This window comes from Aquarana catesbeiana, linkage group LG13 (assembly GCF_042186555.1).
Source record: "Aquarana catesbeiana isolate 2022-GZ linkage group LG13, ASM4218655v1, whole genome shotgun sequence".
NCBI classification, from domain to species: Eukaryota; Metazoa; Chordata; class Amphibia; order Anura; family Ranidae; genus Aquarana; species Aquarana catesbeiana.
This window is the reverse complement of record NC_133336.1, coordinates 33,521,028-33,534,619: the sequence shown is the minus strand read 5'-3', so window position 1 is coordinate 33,534,619 and position 13,592 is coordinate 33,521,028. Positions and strand designations below refer to the sequence as shown.

Here is a 13,592-nt window from a genome sequence, read left to right as displayed (position 1 = left end):
TGGTGGCTTTCAGGGGCTGGAGGAGGGAAAGGGGATCGGTTCTAGTAAATGCCACCACTGCTCCTTTCTAGGTTCCGGGTGTTGGCATGGAAGAGATGCGACCTACCTGTCCTCCGCCCGCAATCCTAGGGGTTGCTGCCCCCTGATCTAAGGTCTTGAAAAAGAAGCATAATGTTAATGTGCATATGTTATGGAACCGTACAAAGGTCATTTCATTCCTGGAGAAACACTTAAACTTTACAATGTAACGATGCTGATTTCTCTGCTTGTGTGAGGTGGTTGGCCTTATATCCGTCCTTCCTGTATTTTCTGCAGACAGCTTGTAGTGGGTGGGACCCCTCTCATAGCTCTACTCTTTGCACAGGCTTTTTGGACTACAGTGGTGATGTCATTTCTATGTTTATACGATAAAAACTGAATTTTCAGAGGCATTTAGTGTGCATAAAGTGGATTTATATTCTTTGTGGATAATGAGAGCTACATTTAGATAAAAAAAATGTTGTGCCTGGAATTCGGCTTTACATTAACAACTTCAAATATGTACTCACTAAAATTACTGCATATGTCTTTGATGTACAGTAATTATAAAATTTTCATATTGTAACATAACTAACAACTCATGGCCTGTCCTTTTAGGAGAGGAAGGAGAAAGAAGACCTGAAGTGTCAGCTACAGGCCACCATACAGCAAGGAGAAAGTCTCCGTAAGGAGCTGGCAGAGGTGCTGGCCAGACGGGCGCAGCAGGAGGAGGAATTGCATCTGAAGCAAGTACGGATGACCGAGGGCCAGGAACAGCAAATGGAACTGGAGAGGGAATTGCGGGAATCCCAAGATCTGGCAGAACGGCTTCAAGGTAATACCTCTGTAGTGTATAGGCATTGTAACATTTACTGTCCTACTCGTTTTATTTAAATTTTTGATGGTGTGTAGGGGTAGTCAGATGTATACTGTGTGTGTGGGGGGGTATATACAGTATACACTGTGTTTTTTAGATATGTGTGTGTAGTATATATGCTGCTATTCATATATAGTCCTATTAATTTTTTAATTTTGTTATGTTGCAGACTGATATTGCAGTTATTTAAATTCATTTTTTTAAATCATTAATATACACTCAATACCCACCAATGACAAAGTGAAAACTGAATTTTAGAAATGTCTGTGAATTTATTAAAAAGAATAAGCTGAAATATCACATGTACTGAAGTATCCCCTTACTCAGTATTTTGTTGAAGCACCTTCTGCAGCAATTACAGCCCCAAGTCTTTTTGGATATGGAGCAACAAGCATTGCACACCTGGATTGAGGGAATATCTGCCATTCTTCTTTGCAAATCCACCCAAGCTCAGTCAGGTTGGATGAGGACCGTGAGTGGACAGCCATTTTCAGGCCTCTCCAGAGATGCTCAATAGGGTTCAAGTTAGAGCTCTGGCTGAGCCACTTTAGGACATTCAGAGTTGTCCCGAAGCCACTCCTGTGTTGTCTTGGCTGTGGCCCAGTCTGAGGTCCTGAGCGCTGTAGAACAAGTTTTCACTAAGGATATTTCTGTACTTTGCTCCATGCAGCTTTCCCTCAACCCTGACGAGTCTCCAAGTGCTTGCTGCTGAAAAACACCCCCACAGCATGATGCTGCCACCACCATACTTTACTGTAGGCATGGTATTGGGCAGGTAATGAGTGATGCCTGGTTTCCTCCAGGCATAGCGTTTAGAATTGAGGCCAAACAGTTCGGGAGCTTATAGAACTTCCAATCAGATCTTTCTCGGGAGCTTATAGGCAGAGAGCTCTTAAGCGCCCCACCGCCGGAAACCTGACCCTTTTTCTTTTTAAATTTTTTTTTTATAAAATATTTTTATATGCCTATAGGGGAATGCTGTGGAATTTGATGTAAAGATGTAAAGGGGAACTTTGTGGATTGTGATGTATTGGGGAAATCTGATGTAAGAGGGTCTCACCAGAGCCCCCCTTACACAACAGTCCCCAGAGTTCCCCTTTACATCAGAAACTGCAAGGTCCCCCTTACAATGCAGGGAGGGCCTCTGCAGACCCTAATTTAAAGGGGAACTCTGATGTAAGGGGGACACTGTGGACTGTGATGTAAAGGGGAACTCTAATATAAGGTGGGTCTCTGGTCACCAAAGCTCACCCCTTACATCACGGTCAGCAGCATTCCCCTTTACATCAGGGTCCGCATTGTTCCCTCTTACATCAGAGTTCCCCTTTACAACAGGGTCCGCAGAGGTCGCCTTGCACTTTGAAGGGGGGGGGGGGAGCTGTGGTCACCACAGCTCCCCCTCACATCTCTTTGGAAGAGATGATGTTTTATTGTGTACACGGTGACCTGTTCAGTGTGATCCACCCTCCCCCAGGCCTGACCCAGGCGGTGATTCTGCATGATCGCCAGCTGTACTGCCAGACCCCCCCCCCCCCTCACCGGGACAACGCACTGCGCCACCAACTGGGGGTACCCCACACCCCTTCACCCTTCTCCTCTACTTTTTCTACATAAAACACAAACACAGCCGCCTGGGGGACCGCACCGGCATAATCCCCCCTACATTGCAGTGTGCGAGTAGTACTTCCCACCACAAGACCGAACACTGCAAGCCATGAGGGATACAAATCGTCAGTCTGGGCTGGAAGTCATCGACGGAGAGAGAGCGTGTGTCTGTTTTTCACCATCAATACCAGCATACACACTCGGGAAGGCATGGGACTAATTTCCACTGCAGTCGAGCACCCCTCTAAGAAGGGTGCCCGTAGACACATGCCTACAGTGCCTGTTGGGAAATTCAGCCCTGGTTTCATCAGACCAAAGAATCTTGTTCCTCAGTCTGAGAGTCCTTCGGGTGCTTTTTTGCAAACCACAAGCAGGCTTTCACGTGTTTTGCACTGAGGAGAGGCTTCAGTCTAGGCACTCTGCTATAAGCCCAGATTGGTGGAGGGCTACAATGAGTGTTGCCCTTCTGGAACTTTGTCCCATGTCCATATAGGATCTCTGGAACTCAGTCAGAGTGACCATCTGCTGCCTGCTCATCAGTGACGCCTATCAGTGCCCATCAGTGCTGCATATTAGTGCCACCTCATCAGTGCAGCCTCATCCCACATCAGTGGAGAAGAATTACTTATTTGCAAAACTTTCTAGCAGAAATAAAACTTTCTGTTTTAATAATAATTTTTTTTTTTTTTTTTTTAGCAAAAAATAAAAAAAAAACTACAGTGGTGATTAAATACCATAAAAAAGCTCCTATCTGTCAAAAAAAATGATATAGTAATTTGGGTACAGTGTTGCATGACCACGCAATTGTCATTTCAAAGTGCGACAGTGCTGAAAGCTGAAAATTGGTTTGGGCAGGAAGGGGGTGAAACTGCCCGGTACTGTATTATCAGGATGCAACATAACAGAATTAAAAAAGTGAAGGGTGGTCTGAATACTTTGAGCGAGCAAAAAGAAAGAAAAAATATCAAGCGTAAAAAAGAACCTAAACACGCTCTCTCAAATGACTCGCACAAGCTACAAAAAAATAAAAATTATATATATATATATATATATATATATATATATATATATATATATATATATATATGTGTATGTGTGTATGTGTATATATATATATATATATGTGTGTGTGTGTATATGTAAAAAAAATTGTATTCCACTGTCAGCTCCAGTCGGAGACACTGTACTAACCATGCAAGGTTAGTTCAGCGATCTCCCCTGCTGAGCTGCTGTGTTCTGATAGTGGGATGCCCCCCCACTATCGGTCAGATGCTGGTTTTCCAGCATGCACGACCAACAGAAGCCGGCTGAATGACTGTCTGATAGACTGACATACACGGTCCGAAGGTTTTTTTTTTTTTTTTGAACTGGCCGTTGTCTCCCAAAATTCGGCTTGTGTGTACGGGGCTTAAGTCAGACCTTTCACCTCAGTGGCAAAGTTTGCTTATTCAAAGTGCCTCTATCCTCTCCCTAAAATACTACATAACAGAGCCTGTGGGGAGATAAATAGATAATATACTCCCCTTTCCCTGGCTTCCATAGTGCAGAGGGTGACATCATCCTCCTTCAGCTGACAAAATCTTGCACATTTGCAAAATTTGGGATACACCGCATTCTCTGAGATCTGGCTTGACGCAATAAGATGTTACCCTCTCCTTGGCGCTGCAGGAGGAAGCCGGGGAAAAGGTGAGTATATTAACTATTTTTCATCCCACAGGTTCTTTATGCAGCATTTCAGGGAGGAAGGAGGACAACTTGAATATGCAGACTTTGCTTCCTGAGGTTAAAGATCTGCTTTAAATTGAGATTTTAGGGCCACCTTTTTGGAGGATTAAAGGATAAGTTCACTTTTCAGTGCAGATGAAAAATGCGCATCTGTTATTTTATTTTTTTTGGAGCCTGTAAGGCATTACTGATCTATGGTGCCGTGCAGGTCTCCTCCAGATCTGTCAGAGTATCTGTGTGCCCGTACATCCCAGCAGATACAATCTGACAGGAAGAATCATTTAGAATTACAAGCCGACAGCCGCAAAGGATTAACAGAAAATATATTCTCCTGCACTGGTGCAGAGGGCCTTAGTAGGGGTGGTAGTATTTCTTAGTGTTGTGTATATGGAAAGATCATGCAAGCCTCGCTGCCTATGCCGACTAGGGGAAGTCCGAAAGATAATGTGAAAAGAAAAAGTAAAGGTGAGTGGCCTGTTGCATGAATCGTTGAAACAAAGAATTTATTGTAAACACAAAGGATATATACAAGGAAATACTACGTATTTGTACATATAGGTAAAAGCGATGTTAAACATTTAATGGATTGATATATGTTGTCCACACAAGGGATATTCAAATGGTCAGCAAACGCGTTTCGAGGGTCATCCTCTTTATATTTGGCCCTTTAAGGCTCTGATGGTCTGTGTTTGCATGTATTGAAGTAGATATAGGAAGCTGGATGGGTAGTATACCACTACATGGGTGGTGTAGTGTTGCGGGGGAATTATCTTTCGCTGTAAGGGGTATCGTTCCACATCTCAGTACTCTAAATAGAGTAAAATAAACACCAGACAGATATAGATAGAGGTGGAATTGCAGACGCTAATGCAGATGGTAAATCATACATTAAATATATATTATATCTTTAAAAAGTATACCTCTCTCTCTCTCTCTCTCTCTCTCTCTCATAAAGTAATAATAATAGTATTGATGATCTCATGTATGGTTTTTATCTGAAGATATGTGTATGGAATAATATATATATATATATATATATATATATATATATATATATATATATATATATATATATATATATATATATATACTGTTGACAGGTACCATGTGTATTTTAAACATGGACTACTGATGATGAAAAGCTACAGTTGCCTTCTTTTGTGTAATACACTGCATGAATAGGGGGATGCGCACATGTGCAAACCCGCATGGTGTGTAGATGTAGGGCCGTCTATTGGTTCCTGTTGGTCTTAGAACCCTATAGGTGTAACATGCTGTAATGAGTCACAGTAAGAGTTACTAGGTCACTCAAATGCATACCCATATGTATATATGTGTGTATAATAAATATATATATATATATAGATATATATATATATATATATATCTATATATATATATATATATATATATAGATATATATATATATATATCCATGCAAGCATATATCAGTCACAATGCTTCTTTATGTAATTGCACAGCAGCTGCAGCATTGGGAACATGTTACATGTTCCAAACGTTTTTAGGGTGGAACATGTAACATGTTCCTAAAGGTGAACTTATCCTTTACATCAGAAAAGTGAGAGTATCACAAGGGAACAAAAAGATTCTGAAATGACAATTAAATTGAATAATGATTGTAGTGTGTGTGTGGCCAGTATTCTGCTACTCTACAACAAAGATGGATGTTGGGTCAGAGAAGATAATCTAGAATCAAGACCCGGGAGGCTGTTTATAACGATTTATAATTCTTTGCCCTTCCCTTTTAACCTTTGAATCTTTTTTTTTTTTTTTTCCCCCAGTCTATGAAGCTATTGCAGTTCAGTCTAAGGAAAGCAGCATAATAAAAAAGATGGATTATCTTAGTTTAGTTTTGGTGTAAATTATCAGCAAAAGTTACGGCAAAAAAATGTCTGGAACGCTTTTAGAAACTTGATAAATTTTATTAAGAGAATTGATTTAGCTGATATTTTGGAAAAGAGTTTAGAAGTGCCTATAGCAGGATTTTAAAAAGATGAAACTGACAGATTCCATATTAACCATGAAAATTAAATGGAAACCTATCCATTTCAGCTTTTTTATGCATGTGCCCCTTCTGTTCACACATTAAAGCTGGCCAGAGACTGATCAAAATTCAGCAGGTTCTGCAGGAACAGGATGAATTTTGATCCATCAACAGGCCAGGCTGGTTGTACTGAAGTCAGACGATGGATAAATCAACTTCAGTACAACCAATCTATCGGATTTTCTTCATTCGATTACTGCCACTGGCTATAGCTGGCAGCAGTGATCATTTGTGTTCTGACTGCAAAGGAACCTCATGACAAAACGTGCAGAGGGAAAGATTCCCCCATCAACATTGACCGTGATGGGTGAATGCCTTCCGCTGCGCCTTTGTATTCTGAGGTTTTCTTGCCGTCAGGAGAATAGAACGATTTTATTTCCTTCAACCCGTCGTTGAAGGAAAGAAAATGACATAAATTATGGCCAACTTAAAGTGTCTCTAAAGCTACATCATAAAAAAAATCAGTAAAGGGTGTATTACATGCTGTTCATACTCACTCATTCACTGAGATTTGTTTTCTGTATTCTACAAAAAAACCTGGTTGATCCTGCAGCTCTCTATCTCCCCAATTCAGTTAGGGATTTTGCAGCTGTGGTGGCAGCTCTGCACATGCTCAGTTTTCAGTGAGCTTTTGTGCTGAGAATTTTCTCTCTATCACATCTGAGCAGCCCATGTGACTATAGAGTCACACAGGTGGGTGTATACACAGTGGTAAATGACAGCCCACTCCCTCCCTCCTCCAAGCCCACTAGCCAGCTAAACACAATGGGGGCAGGATATTACCACCCTCTTATTCTAAGACACAGGCTGGACTGGGCGTGACTGGCAGAAACCTGCCCACACCATGTTATTGCCCACAAAATAATAAAGATTTAATATCAAGAATATATTTGTATGACCATTTAAAACGGTTTATTGATTTTATTTAGTTTTAATCTCTATTCCAAAGACTGTTTGTTGAACATGTGACTATGCAATATTTATATTAGTGCAACAAATAAACACCATGCATTTTCGGTGGAATGTGATGCGTGTAAGCTAGAGAAACTTATGCAACATATAATTCAACGCTTTGTGGATATTATAGGTGCCTAGAATAAGCACATTAGTACACCAAGCAAAAGGTGGTGCAAAAAAGTGCACACAGTGATATTTGTTTATCCATTTATTCACATGAATTGTTCTAATTTTTATTTTTATTACCATTTATGCATGAGATCACTTTGATTCTTAATAGGTGGTGCAGGACTCCTTAAGAGATGAGATTGTATTTAAGGTAGGGGGTGAACACAGCAATTGTTTTGTATCCTGCATACACTTAACCTTCTTCTTTGCTTAAATTAAAGGGGAGCTCCAAAGACAGGTGGAAGTCCAGCAACAGCTTCAGGAGGACCGTGAGAAGCTGCAAGAAGAGTTGTTGTCCGCTGGTCGGGCTCAGGAGAAGAGCAACAACAAAATACTAGAACTTCAGGAAGCTGTCCGAGATCTGAGCGGCGAGAGGGCGGAGCTAAGCAGTAAACTGGCACAGGAGGAGAAGAGTGGCAAAGAGCTCCGGCGAAACCTATGTGAAGCCCAGAAACAGGCTGAGTTTGCTCGGGAAGAGCTGAATTCAGCAGGCAGACAGCTAAAGATGGAACGGGAGGTACATCAGAGGGAACTGACAGATCTGCGGTCCGCAGCCCAGACTGCTAAGAGCAAACATGATCGCAACATCCAGGAAATGCTGGAACGCTTCAGGCAAGACACAGAACAGCTGGAAAGTCACATCCGCAGCCTCAAGGTGATGGAAGCTGACAGATAAGTGTGCAGAAATATTGCCCATTGCTGAAATTCTTTTACAACTGTCTTGATTAGTTTGAGCTAGAGACCACATTGGACTAATTGAGTTACAGTGAGGGGAAAATAATGTGATGATTATGTGTGCTGATTTTGTCCATTTGTCCACTGACAAAGAAATGATCAGTCTATAATTTTAATGTACACACAAAATAGTAATACGATGATAGCATATGAGAAGAGTGAATGACAGAAGGTGACCAGAAGTCCAAAAGACACAGGTGGTGATCCTAGTATAGTATTGTAGAAGTGCACCTCACACCAAAATCCTGAAGTCGTGCGTCAAACTCACCTTAGGGGTTCTCACTCACCAGAAAGTAAAAAACATCAAGCCTTAAGATTTTTCAAATGGCCATCATCCATATCATGGAGGGTGTCAGAGCTGTATATCCTCTCCAATAGATGCTCGGATAAAGAAAGACTCCAAATAGTATAATTCAGTTTTTATCCTTTATTAATGTTCTTGACAAACTCCATAAAATCTGACAGTAAAATAGTTCTTATATCATCATCAGTCAGCAGCGTTACCCACAGTGCAGGATGGACAGGAGACTCACAAACACAAGGAAGACCGTGTCCACCGCTTACTTCCGGTTGTCTTTTCCTGGATGTGAGGTTTACAGTGAGGGAAAAAGTATTTGATCCCCTGCTGATTTTGTACCTTTGCCCACTGTCAAAGAAATGATCAGTCTATAATTTTAATGGTAAGTTTATTTAAAAGTGAGAGACAGAATAACAACAAACATATTAAAAAAGGCATTTCAAAAAAGTTATAAATTGGTCTGCATTTTAATTAGTAAAATAAGTATTTGATTCCCTATGAATCAACAAGATTTCTGATTCCCAGGTTTCTTCTATATAGGCAACAAGCTGAGATTAGGAGCACTCTCTTAAAGGGAGTGCTTCTAATCTCGGCTTGTTACCTGTTTAAAAGACATCTGTCTGCAGAACCAATCAGATTCCAATCTCTCCACATGGCCAAGACCAAAGAGCTGTCCAAGGATGTCAGGGTCAAGATTGTAGACCTACACAAGGCTGAAATGGGCTACAAGACCATCGCCAAGCAGCTTGGTGAGATGGTGACAACAGTTTGTGTGAATAATTGCAAATGGAAGAAACCCAAAATAACTGTCAATCTCGTTCGGTCTGGGGCTCCATGCAAGATCTCACCTTGTGGAGTTTCAATGATCATGAGAATGGTGAGGAATCAGCCCAGAACTACATGGGAGAATCTTGTCAATGATCTCAAGGCAGCTGGGACCATAGTCACCAAGAAAACAATTGGTAATACACTACGCTGTGAAGGACTGAAATCCTGCAGCGCCCGCAAGGTTCCCCTGCTCAAGAAAGCACATGTACAGGCCCCTCTTAAGTTTGCTAATGAACATCTGAATGATTCAGAGGAGAACTGGGTAAAAGGGTTGTGGTCAGATGAGACCAAAATCGAGCTCTTTGGCATCAACTCAACTCGTCTATGACCCCAAGAACACCGTCCCCACCGTTAAACATGGAGGTGGAAACAATATGCTTTGTGGGTGTTTTTCTGCTAAGGGGACAGGACAACTTCACCACATCAAAGGGATGATGGACGGAGCCATGTACCGTCAAATATTGGGTGCCAGGGCATTGAAAATGGGTCGCGGATGTGTATTCCAGCATGACAATGACCCAAAACACACGGCCAAGGCAACAAAGGAGTGACTCAAGAAGATGCACATTAAGGTCCTGGAGTGGCCTAGCCAGTCTTAAGACCTTAATCCCATAGAAAATAGGTTGAGGGAGCTGAAGGTTTTAGTTACCAAATGTCAGCCTCAAAACATTAATAACATGGAGAGGATCTGCAAAGAGGAGTGGGACAAAATCCCTCCTGAGATGTGTGCAAACCTGGTGGCCAACTACAACCCCTGGCAAAAAGTATTCTTGGAAAATGTTCATTCAATTATTTAATTGTGTAGACACAAAATTAAGCGGACATGCCTCAAAACTATTTTCATTTAATATTCCAACCTTCTGGCTTTAAGTAACACTTAAAAAAAATAAATTAAAAAAAGAATGGAAACTGTAGTCAATTGCATCTATTTTTGCAGATCAAGGATAGGAAAAAAATATGGAACCACTAAATTTCGAGGAAAAAATAGAATCACCATGTACTTTGCAGTTCTAAAACAAACCCTGCATCAGATTGCATCCTGAAAAATGATGCCATCATCACTTAACATTCTTTCATTTGATGGAATAAGAAAACTGTGTCCAAAACCTCAATTTAAACTTGTGCATTTATCACCAATCTGCATTGAGCAAGGTGATGATGCTGGAACTTTTGTTTGGTGCCGTTCCAATGAAATGTATGAAGATGACTGCCTGAAGAAAACATGCAAATTTCCACAATCATTGATGATATGGGGTTGCATGTCAAGGTACAGGGAGATGAGTCCTTAAAGTGGAGTTCCACCCACTTTTATAACTCTTCAGCATCCCTCACTAAACTGTGCACTGTAAACGAATTGGATATTTTTAAATTTTTTTTCTTTCTCAAACATCACGGGACACAGAGCCACAGTAATTACTGATGGGTTATATAGGTATCACTGGTGATTGGACACTGGCACACCCTATCAGGAAGTTCAACCCCCTATATAATCCCTCCCCCTTGCAGGGATACCTCAGTTTTTACGCCAGTGTCTTAGGTGATGGACGTGTAAAGATGTCCTGTGCTGAGCTCCAAAGGGAATATCCTGATATCCTATACTGGGGCAAGCCAGGCGAACCGGATCCATTCAAAGTGTCTTTTCATGGCCGAATTGAATGGTACCCGGGCCTCGTGTCCGAAGAAACTAGGTTTTACCCGTAATGCTTCTCTTTTTAGAGAGCTGGACCCCGCAGATCAGAAAATGGCTTTAAACTTCCTAATTTCTGGCGAGGTGCTTTACGGTCCCAGAACTGTTGGATCCCCCTACTGATGGGGGCCCCAGTCTCTGACGGTTTTTTCAAACGGAGCCCACCATGAGAGGTGAAGATTGGGTCTGTGTAAACAGCACCCTGCGGCTGGATAAGGTAAGAAGAGATTCCACAGAATTTTTGAGTTCTAGTGGCTTTTCTCCTTTAAGGTAAATGCATGCTATGCCTATTGTGACCACCGGGGGCTGCCAAGAGCACAAACCTACACATGCTGACTGACTGTCTCAGGTGTTCAGTGCTGATTATGTCCCAGCATCTCAAAGCAGGCTGCAAGCAGGTAAGGTGGAAAAGGGGATTTCTCATGTTTGAATGTTCCCCCCCAGGCTAGAGAGGGGCCACAGGGGTCTAGAAAGTGATTATACCACCCGGGCTCTGCGGCCTAATGGCCACCATCTCTGAAGATAGCCGTTCAGGCAGATCTTGTTACCAGTCTCCCTCCTTCCCCCCCCCCCCATCCCCAGCCTTTTCTCCAGAAGCATGACAGGAGAGTCGGCAGTGCGGGAAGCGCTCGTTTTTTTCAAAACTCGAGGGGGGGGGGGGGGCGGTAGAGGAGGGGGCGGGATGTCAGCACAGAGTGTTTAGACTCCCACTCAGACCAGCTGCAGGCTATTAAAGGCACTCTGTACAGGTGCACTCAGCCTTCTGAGAGACACAGAGCTGACGGTCGCATGTAAGGTGGGACACAGGCATTCTCCTAGGCAGCATTTACTGAAGTAACACCAGACTGAGCATTGGGTAGCAAGGCTTTTAGCCAGACTACATCGCTCAGCGGGCAGTGTTCATTTGTATACCTCACACCTTGTTGCTTTGCACTATGGGTAGAAGAGGTTCAAGCACCCCAGGAACCAGAGACACTAGGGGATCTCGTTCAGGTTCTGAGGGCCCCCTGTCGGCAGCATCCTCCCCCCCTAAAGATGGGCCAGGGATGGCTAGCCAGGGAGAGCCATCGGGGTCAGGGGCTACACCTGCTTCTGGCACTTCAGCCCCTGTATATATTACACAAGAGGTTTTTTCCTCAACCATTAATGGTCTAGAGGAACGATTAATGGCCGTGATTACGTCTTCACTCAGTGGAAGAAAACGCACTAGGCTTTCCTCTGTTCCCCAAGACCCTCAGACAGAGGAGCTCTGGGATAAAGGAGATGAATCCCTTTCAGAGGATCGGGATGGGATGGATGATTCCTCTTGGGAGGATTCAGGTGGAGAGGGACCCTCTGCGATTTCCCAAGAGGAGAAAGTCTTAGTGCAGATCCTCACTGGATTGGTCCGCTCCACATTTAAGTTGCCCATACCTGAAACTGCTAAAGAATCCTCTTCTGCTTTGGGGTCACTGAAACCTTTCCAAGCAGCACATGCTTTTCCTGTTCATACTTTACTTGAAAAGCATATTTATTCTGAGTGGGATCACCCAGACAAACGTTTTTTTCCGCCGAGAAAGTTTTCAACACTTTATCCGATGGAAGAAAAGTTTATTAAAATGTGGGGAATACCGGCTATTGATGCCGCCATTTCCTCCGTAAATAATAGCCTGACTTGTCCTGTAGACAATGCTCAGACGCTCAGGGATCCTGTAGATAAAAGGATGGAATCCCTATTGAAGGATGTTTTCTCCTTAGCAGGGTCAGTGGCCCAACCTGCAGTAGCAGCGATTGGAGTCTGTCAATACTTAAGAGACCATGTTAAGCAGGTCATCAAAGTATTACCTGAACAGCAGGCCCAGGGGTTTGCTAACCTTCCAGCGGCCTTATGCTTTGTGGTTGACGCCATTAGAGATTCTATCGTGCAAACCTCCCGTCTTTCACTGGGGTTGGTGCATATACGTAGAATCCTATGGTTGAAAAATTGGTCAGCCGAAGCACCATGTAAGAAGCTACTGGCTGGGTTTCCATTTCGTGGTGCAAGGTTGTTTGGAGAGGACATGGATAACTATATCAAGAGAATCTCTTGTGGGAAAAGCACTCTCTTACCTGTCAAGAAGAAGAGTAAGCGTCCCTCTTTCAAACGGACTCTTTCCCCAGCGCTGGGGGCTTCAGCCTCCAGGCAGTCTCGACGGCCACCTCCATCAGGGTCCAGAGACAAGAGTCAACCCCAGGGACAAAAGAAGTCCTGGGGAAAGAAGCCTACTAGGCAAAACACTAAGACCTCTGCATGAGGGGGCGCCCCCGCTCACTCGAGTGGGGGGAAGACTGCGACAGTTCTCAGAGCTCTGGCATGAGGACTTCCAGGACAGATGGGTAGTCTCCACGGTAACCTTAGGGTACAAGCTGGAGTTTCAGGAATTCCCTTCTCCTCGGTTCCTCAGATCAAATGTTCCCAGAGACTCAGAGAAGAAGCAGTCGCTCCTTCTAGCGTTAGAGCGACTTTTGTCGCAGGAGGTTATTATGATAGTTCCCGCAAAGGACCAGGGATTGGGCTTCTATTCCAACCTTTTTACGGTCCAAAAGCCAAATGGGGATGTCAGGCCCATTTTGGACTTAAGGGATCTGAACCGATTCCTAAGGATTCAAT

General features: G+C 43.1%; 1 protein-coding gene across 7 annotated transcripts in view; it reads left to right on the top strand.

The window, feature by feature from the left end:
• CEP128 (centrosomal protein 128) overlaps positions 1-13,592 on the top strand; it is a 361,449-nt gene that overhangs the window by 151,466 nt on the left and 196,391 nt on the right. For all 7 annotated transcript variants that reach the window (XM_073610796.1, XM_073610792.1, XM_073610795.1 and 4 more), the window contains 2 exons: positions 637-853; positions 7,637-8,070. In XM_073610796.1, coding sequence (XP_073466897.1) covers positions 637-853; positions 7,637-8,070 — 651 coding nt within the window. The remainder of the gene's footprint in view (positions 1-636; positions 854-7,636; positions 8,071-13,592) is intronic.